The sequence below is a fragment of the Salarias fasciatus genome, assembly GCF_902148845.1.
Source record: "Salarias fasciatus chromosome 7 unlocalized genomic scaffold, fSalaFa1.1 super_scaffold_4, whole genome shotgun sequence".
In the NCBI taxonomy this organism is placed as follows: domain Eukaryota; kingdom Metazoa; phylum Chordata; class Actinopteri; order Blenniiformes; family Blenniidae; genus Salarias; species Salarias fasciatus.
The window spans coordinates 5,726,242-5,751,913 of record NW_021941229.1 but is presented as its reverse complement, the minus strand read 5'-3'; the positions used below and the strand labels follow the sequence as shown (position 1 = coordinate 5,751,913).

General features: G+C 42.5%; 1 protein-coding gene and 1 long non-coding RNA gene across 2 annotated transcripts in view; both read right to left on the bottom strand.

Moving 5' to 3' along the window:
- npr2 (natriuretic peptide receptor 2) overlaps positions 1 to 25,672 on the bottom strand; it is a 64,431-nt gene that overhangs the window by 23,265 nt on the left and 15,494 nt on the right. The window contains 6 exon segments of the mRNA XM_030084761.1: positions 481 to 601; positions 7,669 to 7,753; positions 14,511 to 14,646; positions 19,792 to 19,886; positions 21,496 to 21,631; positions 22,870 to 22,983. Of these exon segments, the coding sequence (XP_029940621.1) occupies positions 481 to 601; positions 7,669 to 7,753; positions 14,511 to 14,646; positions 19,792 to 19,886; positions 21,496 to 21,631; positions 22,870 to 22,983 (687 nt within the window).
- On the bottom strand, positions 3,686 to 4,779 carry LOC115382842 (uncharacterized). Its single transcript, XR_003930598.1, has 3 exons — positions 4,677 to 4,779; positions 4,492 to 4,553; positions 3,686 to 4,086 (listed from the first exon to the last, which is right to left on the bottom strand). It is a non-coding gene; the product is annotated as an uncharacterized LOC115382842 (long non-coding RNA).

The window sequence follows — 25,672 nt, the reverse complement described above, 5'->3', positions numbered from 1 at the left end:
TTATAACAGTTTAAATATGATTTGATATCAGGCGCTTCTTCTCATGAAGCAGCAAAATAGGATTATAATACTAATAATAATAATAAACTGGGACAGTATTTCTGAAACTCTCTGTTAAAGCAGATGATTGCTTTTCTGACCCTATGAAACAGAGAAGGCTAAGCGTAAATCTATTTTAAATCTGCACTTCGTGATCATTTTGATTTTAGTCAACTAAATTATCTAAATATTTACTCAACTTAAATCTCTAAAATACTTTATTGATTCAAACTGAAACTAATGTGATGACTAAAAACAGACTACAACAACCTTAAATTATATTTCTTATAGAAGAGAATGACTGAAACTAAATGAACATTTTTGTGAAAAGTGAAAAAGGTGAACCTTTTACCAAACTACACCGTATGCTTGGTTTCCACCTTATTTTGTTGCCTCTTGCCAGAAGTCTGAGGTCCAGCAGGACTGCCGGTGTCTGTCTACCTGTGAGAGGGTGAGCCGACTGCCCGCTCGCTTGTGGTATTTATTGGGGCTCTCGAACTGAAGATCCTCCCAGCGAATCCTCCACAGCATCCCAGCCAGCTCCTTCTCCAGCTTCAGTTTCCTACAAAGAGGACAAAAAAAAAAAATGGTGGCGAAACCATCAAGGACGCTGCAAAGGAAGAAGTGTTTCAGGTGACGTAGATCAGCTTGGTGCTGCACCAGCGGGCAAAAAGCTCATTTTTTGTCAGCAGTTGTCTCAAGGTGGTCTGTGAACTCTCGGCTTTATTTCCCGTAGATTCGGTCTGTAGGAAATCACTGATCTCGTCTGCTGGAATCTGTTTGATCTCCTTGATTTCTGCTGGCGTTTCCTGAGGCACTGATCTCAGATCAGATTACACAGAACGTCATGCTCCTGCCTTTGCATTCAGTCATGTACGTGAGATGATGCATGCCGGCCCGGGTTCACTTTTTTTTTTTTTTTTTTTTTTATGAGATTTTAACATTTTTTGGTCCACATGGTGCACTCGTTGAGGATCGGTGAGATGGAAAAGTACTTCCCCTGGAGCAGATTTGGTAATCGTCCGGGACAAAGAGCCCCTTGTTTGAAGTAAATGCAGACATATGGAGCAACATTTGACAGTAAATACCTATACTGCAGTGCAGTGAAGCCACCAGATCTGAAAATTAATACTTCACCAAAGGATGATCGTGCTATGAATCCTCAAGGTGAATAAATGGTCACCAGACTGTCAAATTTCTGATTTAATTTCTTATTATTCTCTGCACACATGCGTGTGTGGTGTCATTAGAAAAACAGCACCCACTAGTGGACCGACAGACCAACTACACCGTTTTCAGTGTTTCTTCCGTTTCTTCCGAATCGACATGAGTCGATTCGGAAGAAACAGAAGAAACATTGAAAACGGAAAAGAAAAAATATATATATTTGAACTGATTGAAAGTCCACTCTCTGTACTGTATTCAAGCTAAAGCTTCTTTAAATCTTCCACTCTGAAATAAAGCGACGCCGTGGAGACTTGCTCCGATGACTCACGGGTCTTTCTACTGTTAGAAACAAATAGAACAAATAAGCAATGATTAGAATCCAGTCGAACTCCCACTCGCTCTATTTTAAACCCAGCTGGACTCACGTGTGCTGACCTTGCCTCGGAGCTAGCATGGTGGCAAAAGTAGTCCCCGGTCCAAGAACCGTAGAAACGACGGCCTCTTCCAACCAGAAGAATTGACGTAAGGAGACTGATGGCGCACGTGTGTGTGATTATAGTCCAGAGTCTGACAGTAAATATCATTTTGCAGTGTTTTACGACTGGATCGGTTTTAAAAGCGGCTACATTTCTCAAAAACAGTCTCAACAGCTGCATCAACAGGTAACGGTTCGGTTCCCTTAACGTCGTTTAGGCGCGTGACGGTCGGACGTTACGAAGCCGATAGAGCCGGCAAAATTAAAGTTCCTAACGTCTGGGAATCAATCCCATCATCTTCCCGTCCGCGATATTTCAGACGTCTGTTATTTTATCGGCATCGGTCTGACGGGCAGCCGCCACACAGACGGCGAAGCATTCCAGCCAGTCGACACATCTGGGACGGATCTGTCAGGAGCTGCTGTACCTCTGACACCTAACGATCTCCAGTCAAACATGTTCAGAAATAAAGTGGCAATAATTCTGGAAACTATCGCTTTTTTTTAGTGAGTTGTTTTGTCTTTTTTTTTTTTTTTTTTCAGGGGCGGTGTGGGGGGATTCTCTTTCTGTTTAAAACACTTAGACATGAAAAATGAGCCGAGGCCGCACATTCCAAACCAATCTAAAAGGTGTAAAACACTTCCAGATGGTGGCAGGAAATTATTGCAGCGTTTGCATATCGCCGGTATCAGCCCCCCCCCACCCCCAACCCCAAACCATCAGGGCTGGCCTCAAAACCCGTCTCCTTCTGCCGCTTTCTCACCGGGACAGGCAGAAACTTTAAGGGAAGCTTGTTTACGTCTGCAGAAAACCCCGAACCGCCCCATCATGGTGAGGGGAGGAAACACCATTAAAGCACCGGTGCCCTCCAGCTCCACCAGCCCACCACCATCAGTGGGGGAAAAAAAAAAAAAGAGGCACTTTTCTATTTAAGGAACCTCGTTTAGAGACCTCTGGCAGCCAGAAGGGCAAAGTGTGGAGCTCCACACTGGGCCTATTGTTTCATAAGTCCCATTTGTGAATACCTCTGCTCGGACCAACCCCTCCATTAAAACAACAGAGCCTCTGCTGCTCTGCTCAACATCGACTCACACCGATTCCGCCGCCGCCGCCGCCGCCTCACTCCAAGATCAACTGAGCGCGGGCCGACCCGTCCAGCTGCTTCGCCCTGAAGTGCTGCGGGACTCGGCTTCGGCAGCCATGAAATGTGAACATTTATGTGTGTTCTTTTACTTGGACCGAGCTGCGTGCGTTGCGCCCTCCAAAAACAAACCCAACAAGTCAGCTGGCGCGTTTTCCAGCTGCTAAAATGTTGCAGAAGGTAAAGCGGTGCAAACACGGTTTTCTGGACGGAGAAAAAAAAAGAGTTTGAGCTTCAGTTGTACAAATAAACTTGTCAACTAACTGTTATTAGATTACTGGATCTGTTGACTGTTTGATGTTTCTGTCTTCTCAGATCAGTTGCTAGCTAACTACGTCCTTTTCCAAACATTTCCAAAACACTGCTGCGTCAAATCGAAGCATTTCCGAAATGAAAACGCAAACGCGGCGTGTTTTCAGGTGAAGCGTTGAGCTAACAGAGCCTCAGTCCTGAAACACACAACTCTCCTCTATGAAGGATGGGAACAGGACTGTTTTTTTTTTTTTTTTCCTCACCGTTCCAGCTCCGGATCACAGGAGGTGTTGAGTGAAGATGATGTGAAGGTTTTCAAACATTTCACTGAGCATGCAGCATCAGGACGAGCCGTATATGTAAAATTCCTGGACCTCACGAACTCAGTCGTGTTGCACATACTTTTAGATATTTTTGCACACTGTTTCTTCATGTGCACTTTACTGGAAAAATGGAAATAGAAAACGTTGAAAAAAAAAGCTACTTTCTAAAATCTTCCTGATTAATCATGTTGAGGCTGGTGCTAAATTACCTTTCATCACGAAGCAGTACAAACAACCAGGTGATTCATGACACAGGTTTCTTTATTCAGTTGCACATTAATTCCAAACAGATTTTTTCTGCATATTCCGCGCTGGCAAACTTTCCATGTTCTGCCGATATAAAATACACCAGTAATGCTCCAGAAGGACGCCTTCCTTAACAAATCGTGGTTCTAGTTTTCATTTTAACAGAGAATTACTTTTCTCAAGGAATATAAATTTGATACCAGAAGAACATACATTCTTTAAAAATTATATTTTCTATCAATATTTCATATAAAAATAGAGAAAACACTCGTTATTTCTGTCTGAGACCACTTCATTGCTCCTTAATGTGAGGAATTGATCAGATCGACTGGCCTAAGCTAAATTCAGAGAAACCTTTAGTGGTGTAGAGAAGACGGGTTGATCCATTTGACAGACGTAAAGAGATTCCCCTCGTTGTCCATCAGCAAAACGACGCCATTGTCTGCAAAAACAGGAAGTCGTTTGTTAGCTCTCGCTATCGAACAGACAAAAAAGCACAACGTTTAAATCCTGAGAAGTTGTGTTTTTATTTAAGTCGGGCAATAATGAATCAGGCTGAAGACCAGGTCAAGTTTACACAACAGTGTTTCAAGTAAAACATATTTGTTTCAGAAAAGTTACGAGTTTACATGGCAACGTTTTGAAAATGATGTCCATTTACATGGAAATGGCAAAACCTGAGTCTGACCGAGACGACTGATGTAAATACCGCGAAACCAGTGCAGAAAGTTTAAAAAAAGACGGTCAAAATGTAACACAGAATGTGCCTGTTCGATTCCCATCACAGAAATATACACTTCAGAAGTTTTTTTAGAATCACATAAATACATATTTAATAAAAACTCACTGTCTAAAAGTCCGGGAAAACTAGCCAGCTGGGAAGTCGTCCTGCGCTCGATGGACACAAAGCTGAAAAAGACACAGAGGAAGGTGTTAAATCTCCTTAAATAAATCCCCCACTTGGCCTTTAAATATCTGGTAGGTATTAAATTATTGTCATGATTAAGTCAGATTCAGAATTAGTGGATTTACCTCGGGTGGAAAGCCGCTCCGCTGTCTTTCTTCCACCATTCCTCTTAAAAAAATCCATCGTGATTGGCTGGTGATTGATTAACACTGGACTGTGTTAGTTGATGGTCAGTATTACAGGTGATCACACTGATTGGTTAGTGAGATTGAACAAAGTCTCCCCTCTGAACACTTTACAGGAGGACAGTGTCGTTAACTGTCTTTGGATACCTTGGGGTGAAGAAAGGTGACGAAAGAGAGGAAAATAGAAACATTAATTTTCTTCCATTACATGCTGAAAATCCCCGTGACATTTCCCGCGGCCTAAAAAGCCTCGGGTGATTGCTGGGAGCGAGCGTGAGATCCTTCTTATTTTCATTACAGGGCTTAAAATGCCGCGACACAAACATGGAGACGGAGCCACGTGGGACACACCGTTTCATTCAGATTTGTTTTTACAGCCCAGCCGTTAACCGTCGGCGAAGCAACGGGCCACTGAAGACAGCAGGTAACGATTAAACAGCAACACTCAGTCAAAGGCTTAATCACACAACGCCAAGTCCTGCTTATTTTCAGCTCCAGTCGGTTTTATGTGGAGGATTTCACCCAATGAAATGAGATTAGTTTCTCTAAATCCCAATCGAGGCAGGCGAGCAAGAGTTTTTGAGAATCCTCTGATCGCACACACCGATCAGCCATAACATTATGACCACCTACATAGGAAGTCTCTTGAGAGCTGCTTTGGGGACACGCCGGGCAGCAAGTCAACATTTCATCAAGAAAGTTGATGATTAATAAAGGAGAAAAATGAAAAAGCTTCTGGATTTGAACACGTTTTATAAGGGTCCAACTGTGGCAAGAAGACTGAGGCCCACTTTACACAGCAAGGGGGATCCCGGGGATCGCACCTGTGACTTTTTGATTGAGAGACGGTGCATTGTGCCAATGAGAATGTTGATCTTTAACAGCAAAGGAAACAACTTCAACCTTAGACTTGTCTTTTTTGGATCAAACAAGGAAATATCTGAAGGTAGTTATTCAGTGAGCAAAGTTTCGAGTGGTTTAAAAACCATTTTTGAAGGTATTTCACAAAATTTTAAACAGCTTCATGTGAACTGTATAAAAGGTCAGTGAAAGTAAATCTCAGTACACGGTCCACACAGTCTCATTTATCCAGGTAGGAGACATCTCAGACTCAAAGACATCGAACCAGGTCAACTGGACCTGGTCTTAAAGATGTTTCACCACTTCGAGACATGTGACCACATCCAGTTGACCTGGTTCAATACTTTTGAGATGACTGAGTAAGCCGAGTCTTAGAAAGTTCAAGGTCCACCGTCCTTCAAAAACTCCTCTATACTCCTTTAATTGGGAATCAGTACTGGTACTCAATGGGACCATTTTTCGGTATTTTAGTGTGTGTTCGTGTGGTAATAAATGTTGCTCGTTGCAGACGAGGAGTTGCTAATGGATGCTAGCGTGCTAATGGATGCTAGCATATCAGAGGTGTCAAACACCTTTTGGTTGAGGAGTCAGATCCAGTCCAATTTCATCCTGAGTGGACCCGGCAAGTAAAACAATGCCGTATAGAAATCCTAAATAAGTTATTACCTCCGCCAGGAGGTTATGTAATCACGTCGGTTTGTTGGTTGGTTGGTTTGTTAGCAACATTACGGAAAAGGAATGGACGGATTGCAATGAAACTTTGTGGAAAGGTGGGTCTTGGGCTAACTTAGAATCCATTAAATTTTGGTGAAGATCCGGATCACTGTCTGGATCCAGGAATTTTTTTAAAGGATTCTTTATCATTGAGAGATAGGGCAGTCTTTCACACAGTTGGGCAGGCCCGCCGACAGGGGGCGTGCGGCATGCGGTGCGGCTTGGTGACTGACTTGACCTGTGGCGGAGGTCTGCGCTCTCCGAGTGCCAAATTCTAGTTTGTATATATTTTCATGAGAGTATTTGCTCACAGTGAAGTTTTCAGGCAGCAGGTGCATTCAGATGGATACTGACTCTCATCACGTCTGGCAATACGCCACAGACTCAAAAATTCTAAATTTCACTTAATACTTGAAAGAAAAGAATAACGAGTGGCTAATCATTGTTAACTTTAAGAAATGAATGAAAGAACTGGAGGCAATCCACACATTTAACACAGTGTCCCTGCTTCTCCACTTTGGAGGCAGGCAGAGGCTTCAGGGCAGCGACTACAAACTTAATATGGATAAAGATTCTGAGGGATCAGACATGTAATTCAAAACCCTGGAACTGTTATATCATAAAATAATATTTATCCTCGTTTCGATGAGCTTAGAGAGGTTGGTTTGAAGTGATGCTTTCAAATAGAAAGTGGAAACTTGTGCCAGTGGAAAACAGAAAAAAAAAAAAAAAAAACACATTCAACAGAGACAAATACAGCCTGTAACGCCATGTTAAATTATTTCTGAGGTAAATCTCTGTGAAATCTGACTTTCAGAGCCTGGAGAACTCGCTTCACTGTTTTCATGACTCCATTTCTTCTGTGCAAAGGTTTGTTCCACAGTGAGAGCGAACGGGCTGATTTTGGCTCCTTCTAATTGGATTTCACAGGGTTTTCATACGCCAAACGACTTACGGCGGCCTACAAACAAGACAGGCGTGTAATCCTTCAAGAGAGGCAAAAACAACAAACAAACGGGCCGGACTGACGTTTTCTCCTGACATCAGCGGCGTGGGAATTATTTAAAGCGGGCGCCGTTTCATCAGCCAGGGGAAAAGTTAACCGACGGGGTAATGATGGCGAGGTGAGAGTGGCGCTCCGCGACGCCTGGGCCGGTTCGTGAGCTCACCCGCCGCTTTACCGTCCTCGCCTGCTGAGCCGTTACCGCGGCAACTGTCATGTAAATAGCACGCAAGCACCTATGGCGGCGTGATCCGTAAATCCCGTTCCGAACGTCGTGCGAGGAGATTGAAGCGATTTAAAAGAAAGAGAGGAAATCAAAGAAGACAAAGAAACCGCGGTGCGTTTGCAACTCACCTGTAAATGAGGAAACTGGAGATGCCGAAGATGATGAGCGCCAAGCCGGAACCCACGGCCACAATCCCCAGAACTGGCAGGTGACCTGGAACCAGAGAGAGAGCGAGAGAGAGAGAGAGAGAGAGAGAGGGAAAAAATAAAGGATTAAACTCTCATGTGCTCAACAGATGTGCACTTTCATAACTTTGAAGGCCTCGGAAGGGAGAAAATAAAACTGCAGCTGTGACTTGCTGAAGTGCCGCTGCACTGCTGCAGCAAATCTGTCAAACCGCAAACAACCAGACAGGATCGCGCCGCTCGGCTCCCCTGCTGAATATTTAAAGCCTGGATGAGGAGTAATGATGGCACCTGCGGTAAATCACAGGATAAGCTGATTGAGCTAATTAGAGAAAAATCATCTCTTGTTAATCAGCAGCTGAAAACGTTCCATTTCAGAGCGTCGCTGGACATTTTGATCCTAATTGCTGCAGTCTGTGTGAACAGGAAGCAGGATTTCTCCTTGGTTCGTGCAGTGGAACTAAAAATATTAGTTATACGTTTGCTTTAAATTAGTAACCAGCCACTCAGCTTCTGTCTAGACACACACAAACCTGTAAATCAGATATATCACAATGTCGCCGAAAAGTGTTTCATGAATAACTGGGAGATGGGGGAGTGTGTTAGCGCGGACATTGATTCTGAATTTAAGGATTTACAAGTTATTAGTCGGTCGTTGATGTCTCCAATCATTTATTGGAACACGATAAAGGCTTATTCAGAAGACGAAGGCGAGCTATTAATCTGTAACCAACCTGCTCTCTGAAGAGCAATGTTTACAAGCACAGATGAGCTTATAGAAGATGCACTACTAGTAGCTGTGGTCTAGACTCCCCCCCCCCCCCCCCCCCCCCCCCCCTTGGTGGTCAGGTTGGTCCAGGTGTCTCGACTCCGGTACAGTCAAAGAAATGAAACACTGGTGTTGTTCAAATTAAATAAGTTCTTTATGGTGAATTTACTCCTACTTATTACATTTTGAAAGTCAACACAAGTACATTTTGTTGCATTTAAATAAAAATGTGTCATGTTAAGGTTATTAAATAAAGCTGTTTAAAACCAACGTAACCCACTTGCTTAAAACGCACCATCCCTTTAAGTGAATGAAGATTGTCCCCATGCGCTTTCCGTACTTGCACATGCGCTGTTGACTCCAGTGGCGATTAGCGCCATCGTTTTGCCTCATCTGTGACATGTGATTTGGAAAATCTCCATCACCATCCATCTGTGAATTGGTAAGTTTAAAACTCTACATATATTCCTAATACAACACAATATGTATGCAAGTATTTATATAATGATGGAGTATGTTTTAAGCAGGTTCTTATGGGTGAGCCGACTACTTGTTGCAGATTATGCATTTTTGCCGAATCAGAGTATAGCCCGAGCTTTATCTGTCATTATTCGTACTCGTGCTGATGGAAAATCGTCATTGGGCAAGAAGGACTGTATTTCATTCTGCTCAGTGCTCAACAAGACACTGCAGGCTCGTTTTTTTTTTTTTTTTTTTTTTTTTTTAATTCGGGCGTTTTTAAGTTTCGTTTTCCCGAGCAGTTTAGTTTTTTCTTTTTTTCCTCAGGGAAAGTGGTAGAAAATGGATGTATGGATGAAATTAAAGCAAGAGGATGATTTAGGCCTCTGTGTAGTCCTTTCATTTTTATTGATTTTTTTTGTTAATAAATGTGTTATTTTATTTTTTTCCTTTTTTACCTTTAAATTTAACCTGAATGTAACTTATAAGTTAAAATACAATTTGGTGTCCCACAGAATCCCAGTGTTGAAGTGAGGCGGGAACGCGTTCTGAAAGCTGTGTGCCTGTACTTGAATGAGAAGCCAGACAACCTCATCAAGGAGCACTTGGTAAGTTGCAAGATTCCTCACTAAGCACTGCCAAGATTTTGTGATGCGAAAAAATAAATCCAACATTTTTGATGGGTTTATTTGAATGTCTTAGCTCAGCTTACTGATGGATTGATGGATTTATTCACAGTGTGTGATATCATTTTGAACTTGATGTGAATAGTTCAGAACAGATTCCAAATAGAAATGTCACTGAAATCTCAACTTTAGAGCTCTTATCTGCTTACTTGTAAATTATCTTACTGAATATAACACCCAACAGTGAATTGCCAGTTGTTGGTTTATAAATTGGGACCATGAATATTTATAGTTGTAATCAGAGCCAGCCTCAAAAGTAATATAGAAGATGCATTGATATAGTTATGTAGTCAAAAAACAAAAATTCAAGATTTCATTTTTACTAAATATGAAGTAATCTAGACTTAAAGGGAAAGTACGGTTTGAACAGCTTTCACGTTGTTTGTAGAGATGAAGTAAAACAACATACTCGCCCAGAAGGCTTTTCTGATCCGAACAGTGCTTTGGGAGAAATTTAGATCCAAAATCAAGCGGCAGACATCCGTATACGTCTAGCAGACGGGGCATCGGTAACGCCGCTCCTAAAACAGCTTTAATTGTCCAAAAACTCATTAGTTTCACCAATATTTCATCATGATCCGCTCAGCCTCTCCACCCACAGCCCTCCCACAGCTCCCCTTTCGATGTGCTCTTCGTCTGTATACTCTGGCTCGAAACTTCATATTCAACGTTCTCGTCCACAACATCTTCATCTGATAGGCATTCGTCCATTTTGCACTAAACTGGAAGAAGAAGGTTGCTGTGTAGCCTTCGGTTGCCCCAGAAACAATGAGCCGTACTGCGCATGGCGCGGCAGCCGTAAGCAAACCTTTCAGTTCAGAGGTCAACAGAACCACAACATTTAAAGCGATACTTCAACATTTTGGCAAATTGGCCCATTTAGTGCAATTCCTTCGTCATTTCGAACAGCATACTTACTGTTTTTGTGAGGGCGAGCTGTTGTTTATTCAGAGGTGAGTCGGGGAAGGCTTTCGCGACGGACACAATGGAAGTGGATGCTAATTTTTGGTTCCCCTCGTCAAACTCATCAAATACACAATCCAACAACCTCAAAAACACTTTGGTGGACACGTTATAATCCGCACATTCACTACGCTCACTAAAACTGCTGCTCTAAGTTTCAGTCCTCCTTTTATTTATATAGAAATGAATCCTCAAACATCTGTGATGGCATTTTATTGATTGATTGAATCTTTTTGCCATTTCACGGATGTCGATCTTCAAGAAAGCTGTGATATGGACAGAACCATTTTGGCCGTGTACGTCATCCAGAGTGAAGAAGCTGACGCTACAGGTCCACCCGAGGATGTTGGCATCATTGTTGAAGGATGCTCAGTGCTCCAAGATTTGAGAGACGTGGCAAGTGGCATTACACTCTTGGCTTGGCGTGACATACTGTCTGAACTTCAGCTATCCCAAGGACCTGAAGTACAAGTTCGAGTATTAATCAAAAGTGCTCATGGATTTGGATGGGAAGAAGCTCTCCACAAAGGTGCAGGTCCTCAAGAAGAAACTGTGCGAATAAAGTCATTGGACTTCTCTTTAAGTTTTCTAAACTGGGACACTTTTTAAATGCTCTTTGCACATCAGGTTCAATTGTGTTCACTGTGTACATATTGCTTCTTGTTATTACAGACTTTGTGATGTTTGAAACTGCTTCTGTAACTTCGATTGCTGTTGGACAGTAGAAGCTGCAGTCTGAAAACAATTCTATTGTCTGAAGACCATGTCATTTTCCCAGTCACTGCACTGAATTTTTGTTTTTGTTGTTGTTGCTTATGAAAAGTCTTTATTTTGTTCAGGCAAGGTTGATGTGTCTTATGTTACTTGTGAATGTTTCTTTAACCCTTTAAGCCCTAGGCTATTTTTTAGGGGTGGGACGAGACACAAATTCCACGAGACGAGATGTCTCACGAGATCGAGTCCACGAGATCGAGACGAGACGAGACCGGGGGTGGGGTGCGGGGGGGGGGTACTCAAATGCAGCGTCGGAGCGGCGCAGAGCAGTGCTAACACGGAGTTTCGGGTCGGGGTGCCCCTTGTACGGCCACGGCGCCCTCCGCTCTACACTGCGCCCTAGGCGGCCGCCTTGTTCGCCTATTCCCATTCAAACCGCGGCGCACAAACGACGCCATGACTGCATTTGCACTTCATGCCACTAGGTGTGCTGTTTGCATGTTCAACCTTATTTTACACAGACACCACAGAGGAAGAAGGGCGCTGCAGGCTCTCTTTCATGTCCCTTTCGACCGGGTTTTTAAATATGAATATGAGCATATTCAGGGGTTTGCGCGTGTTCATATGGCTGTGCGCCATGTAATGTATCATTCCATCAATATTCCAGTTAATAAAGAGTTTTTGCCTGCATATAAACCTACTCAATCTCGTGGCATTCGATCTCGCGAGATCTCGTCCCATCCCTACTATTTTTACAATCTCTGAAATGTTTGCTGTCAGGCCCCCGATTGGGGGGCGCTAGGGCTTAAGTGGCGTTGTGTTTTAAGGTTGTCTGCCTGCCTGGAAGTTCTTAAAGCGATACTTCAAAATTTTGGCAAATTGGCCCATTTAGCGCAATTCCTTTGTCATTTCGAACAGCATACTTACTTTTTTTGTGAGGGCGAGCTATTGTTTATTCAGAGGTGAGTCGGGGAAGGTTTTCGGGACGGACACAATGGAGGTGAACGGTATTTTTAGTTCCCCTCGTCAAACTCATCAAATACACAATCCAACAACCCAAAACACTTTGGTGGACACGTTATAATCCACACATTCACTACGCTGTGAAATATTAATGCAAAATTACCAGATTGAGTTGTTTATGCGAAGATTGCTAAGACGGAACTACTTACTAAACATGGCGTCTGGGCGTAGTGATCTCAAAAGAAAAAGTAGTTCCCAGTATTTGCTTCAGTGTCGTAACGCTAAAATATTATTTGTTGGTGTTCCACAGCGTAGTGAATGTGCGGATTATAACGTGTCCACCAAAGTGTTTTGGGGTCGTTGGATTTTGTATTTTTGATGAGTTTGACCAGGGGGAACAAAAATACCATCCACTTCCATTGTGTCCGTCCCTAAAACCTTCCCCGACCCACCTCTGAATAAACAACAACTCGCCCTCACAAAAACAGTAAGTATGCTGTTCGAAATGACTAAGGAATTGCACTAAATGGGCCAATTTGCCAAAATGTTGAAGTATTTAGCTTAACACAGCGTATTTTAGTACTGTCATCCTGAGTGTCACATCATGTTAAACATTCAGTTTAATATACACACCTTGTGTATTATTTGTGGGATTTGTTAAGCCTTGAATGTGTCGAACATATTCGCGAGTGAAATGTTTTTTTAAAAAAGTGTTCGATTGTTTGACATGGATCCAGTCACGATTTTGTCAGTTGTCAGTTCAATAAAGACAGTTATATTGAATTGACTTAAGTTGTATTTATTGAACCTGCACACAGATACAGAGCAAATCTTGTTCGATAAAATTAACAAAATACTGCAATGTTAATACAGCTTGCAACAGTTTAGTAAATCAAACATAACAATGACATTTAAATGGAACATATTAAATATATTCAATATAATTTGTTTAAGTTAATGTAACTTAACTGGATCATGTATCATTTAATGCACACAGTTTAGTTGAATTTATTTAAAAATACATTGTCAGAATTAATTGAACAGTTGATTAATTGAACTCAGTTGAGTTGATTTACTCAACTGAGTTTTGTGGGACCGGTTGACGAAACTGGGTTGATTAAATACAACATTTCATTTCTTTGAGTGTATTTTCAGCCAGTCAGGTCAAGAACTGCTGCCTTCCTGAACCTCCTCATCTCATCTAGAAGCTAGCTTATAGTAGCATACCTTTTTTTCATAATAAATCAATATGAATGAAGGTGAAAAATAAAATCAAACTTAAAAAAAAAATTACATAAAAGACATTTCAGTGAAGCCTGTCTTATTTGTAGTTGAACTTCATCAGTCTGGCAGAGATGTTTTAAACCTTTAGGATGGAAAATGGTAATTTTTCACTTTCCGCCGAATAAACTTTGTCTTATCAACGGGACGCTTCAAAGTGGACCTTTAGACTTAAAACAAACATTCCTACAAAGGTAGAAGCGTATTGACTTTACTCGATATTATGTGGTCTGTGTGATGGAATGTTTCAGTGAAGGACAAAATATTTGGCTTCTGTCGATATCTAACGGGAGTAAACTCCTAAATCAGAAGTGAGTGTTTCTCAAATGATAACTGTTCTGGTTGTCATGGCGACGGTGATTGGTCATGATGAAATATTTTGAACTGAACAAGAAGACCTCGGTTTCAAGATTTCTTCCTGACACTTTGTCGAAACACTCAAAAATGAGTCAGAAACCAAAGCAGAACCGCAAATCCACTGAACGAAAGCTCTTCTTTTCGCCAACATTCATGAATCCGAACACCTGGAAAGTTACCGTGTAGCCTCTCTACTCTGAATATTGTTCCCGTCGGACTGGCGGAGCCGGTTCAGATTCATTGCTCCTCCGCCCGTTCAGAAATGCAGATCTCTCCCACTCAGTTCATCCTCTCTAAAAGTGTCACTCTGTTCGCACAACAAGCCACTTATCTTCCACTCCGTGTCACTTCAGCGGATAATAAACTTTACTCACTGGAGCTGGAATGAAACAAAAGCGAAACAGGACATTTATCAGCGGCGGAGTCGATGAAAACATGAGGAGTCAGATAAAGATGACAGGGATGATGAAAACAACGCATTAGCGCGCCGTAATATCCACCGGCGGAGCGACCCGTCGCGCCGGGCCCAGATAAAGACACAGATGCCATTAAGAGCGGCGCGATGCCTCCCATCGGCAGCGTTCAGGTCATACCGTCGTTGCAGGAGGGGTCGTCGGTGGAGAAGACGCAGGGGGGGTTGTCCAGAGGCGGACCGCCGCTGGGCCAGTGGATCTTCTCCGTCTGCGACCAGACGATCTCCTTGGTGGTCCCGTTGTAGAACGCGATGAGCTGCAGACACAGGGAGAGGACCTGAGATCAGCCTGCACTCCGACAGCAGCATCCATCATCTACAGCTGCTGTTTAAAGCCCATTTTCAGCCCATTCACTCACTTCCTAATAGCCTTCTCCAATACAGCACTCACCGGTTGTAATTTGACACCAGATTCATTGTCTGCAGAATCAGACGCAATGCAGACAGGCAGTGACACTTGGTGATTCCAGTAAGTCAGAGTAAAGCATTTATGCAAATGTGTTAAATGGCATTATGACTAGGATTGTTGTTCTTTTCACTACTGAGTTTTAAATGTAGACATTTTCATCATTCATCATTTGCACGGCAACAAAGAAAAACTTTTTGGTCCCTGAACTGAAATATTTTTGACACCAGTACCACAGAGAGTTATGGGCTAGATGTGATTTACAGATCATCCTGCTTCTTTTGGGCGGGGAAAGCCATTAAAAGGCCTCCAAAGTGAATTATTTCCACTGCTGCAGCAGTCTCACATCTCCTCATTTACACACGCCGATGGAAACGGCGAGGTGCTGGACCTCCTCTGAGAGGTTTACAGCTTCTTGCCCGAAGGCGGCGCGAGATGTGCGAAACCACCAACCTCCAGCTGATCCACAGCCATCTGGAATTATCGCAACCTTCCAGATCCTTCCATCGTTAATCTTCCAACTTATATTCAAAGATGTGCACGATAATGACAGCTACTCTTATGTCCTCAGCAACGTTTAGAGTCAATTCCTCAAACTAACACCGAAAGAAAAAACTCGACCTACAGAAAAGACTTCAACTCTAGAAGCAGGAACTTTTCTTATGTTGTGAAACCCGACTCTGATGTTTCCAGCTCGTCGGAGGAGATCTGAAGCTTTTCCATCCCTGGCTCCCAACGCCTTCTGTTCCTTCCATCAAACCCTGGAAAGCCGCGCAGAAGGTCATCCAAACGATGCAGAAGGTGAACGCTGCAGGCTGCACCTTCTGAAATGTGCTCGCCACAACCTGCTGTTTGGTAAATCTCCTCTTACGTGTCGTAACATGATGATCGCTGCTTATAGAGGCTCGGACATTTACTCCATTGACTCCCAGTCCATTTCTTTCTGAACATACCTGACACATCATGGAGTTAAAACCAAATCAAAGCGTACATATGCGGATATTATCCTTCAGTTCCAATAGATTATCTGCGTCTTTTCAGCAGAGCCTGATTTTCCAGTAAAGTCCGGATATCTCTGACAACACGGGCCCGTTCGATCGTCTGAGGCCGTGAAAGCCGACACCGTCTCTCTGATGTTTTTCAACCAGGCCACTGGATACTCGGGTCAATCGGCCACGTGGACGCACCAATTAAAAGCCGAGGATAAATGAGAGCAGGAAGCCCCGCTGACAGCCTCCCAGGGCCGCTCTGAAATTCTAACTGAAGTCAAATGTAGCTAACCCACTTCTCCTCCCCGCAGAGGGACAGGAGACGCACTCATACACTCATAGCGTTGTTTTCAGAGCTCTACACACACACACACACACACACACACACACACACACACACACGCTTTCATCAGGCTGCCAGGGAAATGTGAGGTTTTATGCATTTTATCATTAAAGAAGTCACGACCCCGGGATACCTCGCCGCTAGCTGTACTTCACGCGTATTTCCACGCTTTGGGCTGAAGTGCTTCTACGAAGAGCGTGAGCAAAGTCTGCGGCTGTGAACTCTGATTGAGTGACGGCGCTGAAAGGGACGAGGGGAGGCCGTTGTTGGAGAAATGGAGTTTTTCGTTGCCCGAAATAGTTTTGTGTCAGCAGCTTTGCGTCAACTGGAAATATTCATGTCCTCGTGAAGATGTTAAAGTTAAATCTGCAGCGCAAACAGCCACAGAGCTGCACTGGAGTTAAAAACAACAACAACAACAAAAAAAACTAACACCAAATCATCAGCGTATCAGAACAAAGTACTTGAACTTCACAAACATTTAAAAACCCTAAATACCAAGTTTCACACGATAACAAGCTGCTAGCATAATGCAGCATCACATTAAGCCACGGGGTAGGTAATGTTACTTATTGCACGTTTAAGCTATTTCACGCTACTGTATGCTATGTTAAGCCACATTATTTTATGCTATGTCATGTTATGACTTGGCTTTGCCATGTTATGCTAGTGTCTGTTAGCTTATGTGACGCTCATTAACATTATGCTACGTCATGTTATGCTATGCTTCACGGTGCCAGGTGATGCTATCATGCTATGCTATGTCATGTCATGGTATGTTATATTAGGCTATATATATATGCAGTAATTTGTGAAACATGTAGGCTTTTAATGAGTTCCATATGGTGCAAAACCCAGAAAATGTGAAACAGTTCTATAATTCAAGAAGTTTTGGGCTTAAAAAAAAACCTTCTACAATATTACATTTTGAAGCATTTCAGTGAGTGTTCAATAAATGCTTAAACAAACCCTCGGGACACTTTATTAGATTTCATAGCATTTCATAAGGACTCGTGTCACTCAGTATGGGCATGCGGCCAAAGGTTTGAACTCGTACTTGTACTTGTTTTCTAAAAGAGTGGTATCAGTGCACCCCGTTGTAAAATATTGAAATAAAGCTGAATTCATCGTTGAGTTTTAGTAAAACCGGCATCATGAAATCCACTCTATGAAATGTTTAACCACATGTTAAATGGTCAGCGTTAGAAACTTCAAGACAGGCATTAGCACCACATTAACAGATTTCCACGTTTAAACGCTCGGAGCTCATGTTTTATTGAAACACCAACATATTGCTTTGCAAAAAAGCTTCTTTCCAGTCGGCCATATTCTGCACCAATATTCGGCTGTATGGGAAAACACTGCAGGCCAAAGGGCTTGACTAAATTTATGGGAGTATGCTATCCCCACCCTTTGCTTTTTATTTCAGATCATTCCCAACAAAAACAGAGCTAACAATCTGAAAGAGCCATCAAAAGGACTCTGAAGAACTAATAATCACAATTTTATACTCAGCAACCACTTTGTGGTTTCGTGTCTGTGCCGAGCGGTGCGGCTGCAGCCGCCATTAACGTCTGTCCGCGGAGAGGAGGCCGTACAGGAATGTGATGAAAGGTATTAAATGTAGCTTTTGGCAAAAAGACGGAGATTAGCAAAAATTTTCCAGTCGAAAACATGCAGCGACAAATTTATCGGTATCTGATTTTCGAACTTGTTTGACTTTTGTGTGAAACTGGGCGTCGTTCAGCATCAAACCGTTTCTATATAAAGATGAAGAGAAAATAATCACGTCAGTCAACTGGATTCTTAAGAACATAAACGTCCGTGAAATCAGGCTGAAACCAACAGAAACTAATCCAGACTCGAACTAGCAAGAGCTAACAAAGAGAGTCAGAAAAGTGCAACGAAAAGGTTTGAAATTATCAAAAAGCAGCGAAAACTGTGAATAGACTGGAAATGGAGACGATATGTAGCGAAACTAAAGACAAAGAAGGGAAAATGCTTGAACTGTAACTGGCAACGACAGTCCAAACGCGGTAAAGAAGCAGTCTAAAATTAGCAGAGTGTGTCACACGAGCAAGCATGATTGAAGACATGATTAAAAAAGGCAAAGAAACTGCATGAAGCCAGCAAAAACTTGCAAAGCTAGTTATAAAACAGCACAAATACAGTCTGGAGCTGACAAAAACAGTCTGAAAACTGCAAAGCGGTAGTCTGAACTGTGGAAAAAAAAACCAACAAAAAGTTTGAAACTTGTAAAAAATTGTAGATACTGACTGAAAAGGTGACAATGAAACTGTCTGAAATTAGAACCAAAGTTAGAAAACAGCAAAAAAGAAAATACATTGAATGTTCAGCAAAAACAATAACTAGGAAAATGCTGTTCAAACTGCAACGATAGTCTGAAATTGGAAAAAAGAAAAACTACAGAAGACAGTCAAAGCTTTCAGCCACTAAACCCAAGAGACAACAGCGGTCATTGTTTTCGGTCCCGAAGAAGAAAGTTTAAGGGTCAGCGCTTATCTTGACTCCATGTCACTCAGGGTATCAAGGCAGAGATCTGGGTGTAAATCATCCTTCAACATCGAAGGATCAAAAAGCTTTAAACGCTCAGCCGCCACGAGCCAGCTGAAATTCAACAACCACATTAGGCAGCAACATTGAATTTAATGTATTTCTTTTTTATTTCTTTGTACAGCTTTAATGTATTTCTTTCTTTGAAGGACTGTGAATGAGCTCGAGTCTGAATGGCGCTCTATAAATTAATTTATGTTGCCTTGAAACTCGCAAGAATCAGCAGCAAATAAACAGTTTGAAATTAGCAACATCGACCGACGGTAGTCTCAAAACAGCGGGGAAAAAAAAAAAAATTGTTAAAACCAGCAAACATAGTCAACAAATCACAAAGTGTAAAAATAGAAAGAAAGCAGAACACACTCTAAGGTGGATCTGAGAGGTTGTAACCACAGAAAGCGAGGTCACATTCAGTTCGTCTTTTGACCTTTCACCCTCCGCTTTATCCTCATGCCACAGTTAAACTTTCTGCTCGTCTGAAGGACTTCCCTCGAGCTATCCTTCAGAAATCCCACCGCTTTTTGAAAGACACAAATGAAAATCCACCAAACACCAACCGAAACGACCGGCAACGGCTGTCTCCAGTGCAAAAACATACAGTTTTTTTTTTTTTTTTTTTTTTTTTTGTGGTTTTAAGAAGTACAGATCTTCACATTTGAGAGCTCGGACCTCTCCCCTTCAATTAATAGTTGTAGAGGCTGATTTATGTGGTAATGAGACGGCCATTAGTGAGCAGAGATAAGAGGAAATGAGGGCTGAGAGAGCCGGGGAACGACAGGCCACTAATGAAGCTTCGCCAAAGCTCAATCAAGAAAGACCATTTAGTCCCTGCGTCTCTGTTTCGGCCCGTCAAACGACTGCCGCTGCTTTCCATCAGACCCGATCACATCTCCAGCCTCATCCTTCAACGTCCTGCTCAGGAGTGAGTGAACCTGGCTTGTTAAGAGGATTTTTTTTTTTTTTTTTTTTTTATCTCATGATACAAAAACACAACAGAGAATGCTTTTAGTTTGTGGAACTTTTTGAAAACAGTTGTTCTGCACATGCTCAGTAGATGAACAACAACGTCTGAGGAGAAGGTTTGACTTACTCCGTATTCTCCCGTCTCCTGGTTGGTCATCGCCCACAGGTCCACGTCGATGTTTCGGGCATTTTTGTCATCTGTGGAAACGAGTCCCGTCACTCCTGAAAACACAAAGAAGGAAGGTTTATGCACAGCGGAAGACTCCCGAGTCTGTAGGGCCAAGTTTTGGATTGAAAATCGTGATAATAGCTGTGAGTTCAAGGGATTACCTGAGCTCACAAACACACATTTAGACACTTTTATGAGCAGAATTTCTGAGAGAGGCCTTCTGTGTGCAAAGAAAAAGTCTTAGATCTTTGAAACAGAGTTGCATTTATTTTTCTGTGTTCAGTGTCTAATAGCCAAGAACTGCACGGCCAGGTCTTTAAAGGCCTGACGAGAAACAATTTGAAGGTTTCACTTTTGAAAAGAGCTCCCAAAAAATTTGTGGTTAAGCTTGACACAGAGATTTCAGTTGAGGGGGGGGGGGTTGTAAGCTGAAAAGTGCTTGTGTCTAATAAACCAGGTAAGAGAATCCACGATAATGAGCTTTCCATGACTGCGGGCCTTGTTTTCTTTGGGCTTTTCTTTTTTCTCACCGGCGTGAGCCAAACAGCTGTAAAGCCGAGGCAACAGGATCCCATTGTTCGCAGTCCGAGCGCCGATCTGCCAACCGGCGGGGTAAACCAGGAAGTGTGCGAGCGCCCACATCAAGCACCAGCGGACTATTAACCGGAGTGCCGTGTGATAACTGTTCAATAACGCGGTGATTATGGTGTTGAAAGGGCGCGCTGTAATGGCACTGTGGGATCAGCGGCGCTTCTGACCGAGCAGGTCATTGTTAACATCGTTAACATCATGCAGGACAAATGAACCAAACGCAGTGGATTACGTTTACTTTTACTGGATCTGACATTTTACTTTTGACTTCATTTTATCAAATAGGTTGAGAACCTCTCCATCTTTCTGCACCTCAACGGTATTCTGTTGCTGTCTTGTGGGGATGGCTCCTGGGAATACTTTGCAATCAACTTCCTACAATTCACTCAATTATTGGCTTCACAGGTGATGAGAAAATCCAAAAAGTTATTACTAACTATATTCGACGGGGAAATCTACCTTGCAAATTACCTGAATGCTAACGGACCTGTTGATGTGACAATAGACTTTTCTGGTCCTGATAATGAGCCTGGTTCAGAGGAACATGGAAAAACAGAAAGCTTTCAGTACTGTGACGAACCTCACTTCATGCAGCGGTTTTATAGTATTCATCATGTTTTATATTTTGGTTTTGAGTGTATTTTAATCTGTCATTCCGTCTTCCTGAGGCAGTGATGCGTTAAAGAAGCATATTTGGGCCTTTCTCTTCCACTCTAACTGAATAACCGACCCTCACTTTTATTTGAAATACTTTTTTTATCCCATTCGGTCTTAATTTTCCGTGTCTTTGCCCTTCTTTTATGTGTTTCTGAGTGTATCAATCTTCCGGTGAATCACTCTGAATTGTACCAACTGTATGAAAAGTGACATAAAACCAAAGTTTGACTGACTGATTGAACTAGAATGGTGGCTCTAAATCTCTACAAGTAATAACCTTTCTGATTCAAAACGGCATTAAAAAGAAATTCCCCTGAGATGAGTCTTGAATGCATCACACACGATCAAAGATTGCGAGCATCAGGCTGATCCTGAAGGTGTGAAGCGGCTCTCAGCGTGTCGGCGTCGGCTCACCCCAGAAGTTGCGGTTCTGCGTCCTCATTGTGATGTTGATGCCGTCATTCTGGGCGCCGCCCTCCGCCAGCGTCTCCTGCAAGGCCATGGCGTAGAGGACGAAGCCGTCGTAGAAGCTCCCGGCGATGTAGTCCATCTGCAAGAGTCACCGTTGTTACATGAGATGAAATCTTCCGGTGCATTTTGGACTCTGTTCACACGACAACGGTGCTCAAAGCCACTGAAAACACAACTTTCTGAAAAACGGCTCCCAAGATGGGAATTTTTGAAAATACGATTCCGTCTCTCGAGAAACGTTGGAAAACCAGAGTTTTGCTGCTGCTACTGTGCATTTTCGTGGAAAGTCACTTGGCCATCTGTCTATCCGAATGTCTGTTTACTCACCATTCAAAGTGTACTGTTCTCTGCATCTGTGTGTAGTTTCATTAGAAACACACAGCCAAAAGCGCCCACTAGTGGCCTGGCATGTTAACTACATCATTTCCAAATTGTTTTTGAAAAACATTGCGGTTTTGAAACAAAAATGCTAAAATGATCCGTTTTCACCTCAAAAGGTGTGCAAACTTGGTCTAAAAGGTCTTGAAGGTATACTAACTTTGGAAAAATTGACCCATGCCCTTCATGACAAGACGGAAAGATTTGTAAAGATCTGGCAACCAATCCTGAATAATGTGAACATTATGAACCCATCTGAGTCTGGACCTTCCTCTGTTTAGTCACCAACATTCCCGTCAAAGGGGGGAATTATCATTTCTTTCCTTTGTTGTTCTCGTGGTTTTTCTTTTTTGATCTGTTTCTTAGTTGTTTTTTTTTTAATTTTTCATTGTATGTTCATGCCTGTTTAATGGTTTTTAAAAATGTAGGAAAATAAGGTTCTGTTTTAGATTGTTCTAGTTCTGTGTGAAAATATTTACCTCAACAAAGAGATTTGGGAAAAAAAATAAACTTGGTCTCAGACTGTTGGACCTCAGTAACTTTCACATAATCAGACAACCCTCACAAAAAAAACAAAAATGGTTTGGAATCTCTTCACCTCAGTGAAAAAACACCCAATATTCTGAAAGAATAGCCATTTTTCAGCCAGTGACGTTGTTATGGAGTTAAATGAGTTTTCTGGCTGAAGAAAGTGTGAAATATCAACAAACAGGCCTTCGTGATAATAATCACTTAGTTTTTAACGAGGACGGCTACTGTACTTCTATAAAATTGGAGTGGCTGAGATAAAAGCAGCATTAATACAAGAATTAACTGCTAACAGGACTGTAAACATCATTCATCATTAAGCGCTGACAATTATCCAGCGCAGCAGGATATTTCTCAGCACAGAAGAGCCTATAAAAGATGAAAGAGAGGGTGACGCTGTGCAGAGCTCACCAGCGATGGTTCCAAGTGAACGCCAAACTCCCTCTGAGCCCTGGCGTGGAGCCTCCTCTGGAAGTCCAGGTACTCGGGGTTATCGGGAGGTCGGTACGTGATGACGAACACAGACTGGAGGAAGCAGGGAGATAAAGACCAAGACGCAGCATTAATTCTTCAGACGATCGTCTGCAGATGATCCGCGGTGACCTCTGACCTGGCTACATGCATTGCTCCAATCCATCCTCGCAAAATGTGCAAAATGTGAGATATTTTGGTCATTTCACAGTGTCAGCTTACTTTAGGCTTTTGATGACGCAATCCTAAAGAAATAATAACTTTACAAAATAGTCACAGGTCTCAGTCATTTATTATTCTTCAACTTACATTGCAAAAAGGCATAAAGTATTTAAATGGCACAAAGAGAAGAGATCTCGCCTGCCCTTAAATTAAGAATGTGAAAATGAGCTCCTCTAACTGTGTAGCTGAAGCTACGTCGGCACTCTTGAATCAGAGGGAGGAAACTGAAATTTGAGTTAGTCTTAAATACTCACAACAGAAAAAGAGGAATTTTACTGGAATAAACAGAATTCTCAAATGATTACTTCAGTTGGCATATTTCCATATAGTGAAGAGATTTTTGAAATGTAGGTCATCATGGTAAACTTAAGCAACACTAGTGCTGGTTTTAACACTGTTTAGACTCCTTGAAGCGTCTGCAGGCCATCCACTATACTGCAGGTACTGCAGGGCCGAGACCGAGTTAAGACCGAGAACAGAGCACCTCTGGACGAAGACCAAGACTTCCAGTTCAAGTTCCAGACCTTTATTTGTCACAAACACAGTATGACATGCAGTGAAATGCGTTTCACACCTGATCCAGACCAAGACAAGACAACTATGATGATAAAAACAGAATTAGCATTGCAACAACACATCATCAGTAGAGTAAAACCAACCCGTCTCACCACAGTCCAGCCATCTCCGTTCCCTATTAGCGGGTGAACAATCCAACGCTTGATGAATCCTGCTTCATTAAACATTAAAGGAGCTGTATCATGCTTTTCCAAGCCTGCCAAAGTCATCGACAGTCAATAATAAGCTATTTTAGGACCCCGAGCACTACGGAGTAGTTTTGTATTACGAAATATTAGTAATTCTATATGCTGTGTGAAACAGCTCGACCTCACGCTACCCCCGAACCTGCATAACAGCAGAGCCTTAATGAGCATGCGCTGCCATGTTGTGGAGGATGTCAGTGAAGCAGCAGTGACTGAAAGTCTATGGAGGTAAGAGGTTCTCCTGGAGTGCAATATGATGCTGCGTATGCGGATATTTAACTCCGTCAAAAGCTCATGAAAGTACATTTTTCATGATAAAGCCCCTTTAAAAACACATGAGAAGGGGCCAAGACCCAGTCAAGACCAAGACCTTGAGACCAAGAATGGTCTCCAGCACTACAACACCGTGATGTACTGAAGGTTTACGGGAGTAGAAATGGGAGAAAACGTGATACTGATAACAACACGTGTGAACTCTAACCTATAACCTTCAACATAATTTAAAAACAACACACAGCACATCAGTCTCATTGATTATTAGGCATGTGCGACAGATAATATGCACAAAATCCTGAGGACTTCATGCTCATAGATTAATGTAGAACATGCATGATTCTCTCTGCCTGCACCGACGACAGCCGTGGTTTCAGAAATCAGTTCAGGCTTCAGCAGAAATCTGCAGTTATTGTGGTGAAAGGCTCGACCTCAGCTGGCTCCTTACTAAAATCTTTTCAGAAACTCTTCTGTTGCTCTTTTTTCTGACAGATCATCTCCAATAAGTACTTTTTCTGGCTTCTTCTTCTTCTTCTTTTTTTTTTTTTTGTAAATTGTCAAATCCAGGTTTATTCGTTGAAATATTTGACAATTTTCTGCACCCAACCTGTCCAACATGTTTTGTGTTTTTTCCACTTCATTGTGAGCTTTTCAGGCCTCACTGCCCGGCCGGTGCATGACGAGTGTCGTATAAAGAGCCTCAAACTCCTGTTTCACATGTAAACCTTCTAAGGTGGAAGCTGTCTGTCTCCGTGTAAACTGAGGAAAACACAACTTTTCTGAAATGCTTGCACTTTCAGCAAGCCTGTCAGTAGGTTTTGGGTTTGATTCCCACTGAGTGTTGCCTTAAGGAGGGCATTCGACTGTCAACGTCCAGATCCTGCTCCACTGTGGAGACCCCCCGAGGGTAAACAGCCAAAAGACAATCATCACAGCATCCACGGGGATTTTCTGTCCCACCGAGCCAGAATGGAAGGAATTTTTTTCAAAACAGAAGAGGAAAAACACAGTTTTCCAAAATAAGCGTCTGCTTGGGGATTAGGATTCAGCGGCGAACGGGAAGAGGAGCAGAGCAGGAGGTGTGCGACGGGAGGAAGGTGAAAACAGGATCAGAGGATCGAGAGCGGGCGAGGGCGAAGGCGAAGGCGGACGATCGGGAAACGAGGCAGAGCGATGGCGAGAAGCCGCATTTACAGCACGGCAGCAGATGGAAATAAGTGAAAACAGAAGAGGGGAAACTGAGGAGGAACGTACAAAAGGGCAACCACTGAAACAAAAACAAAGAAATACAAAAACCACACTGACAGAAACGCTAAAGGAAAGAGACAACTACTAAATCCTGGACTTATTCAGAGATGAGCGTCACTAACTCTGAGCAAAACGGTGAAAGCATCTTTCAGTCCAAATGCAAATCTATTGAATTACATGCATACATATGCATAATTAGCTTCAAAAAGCTGTTTAAAGGGAAGAAAAGTCAACTTCAA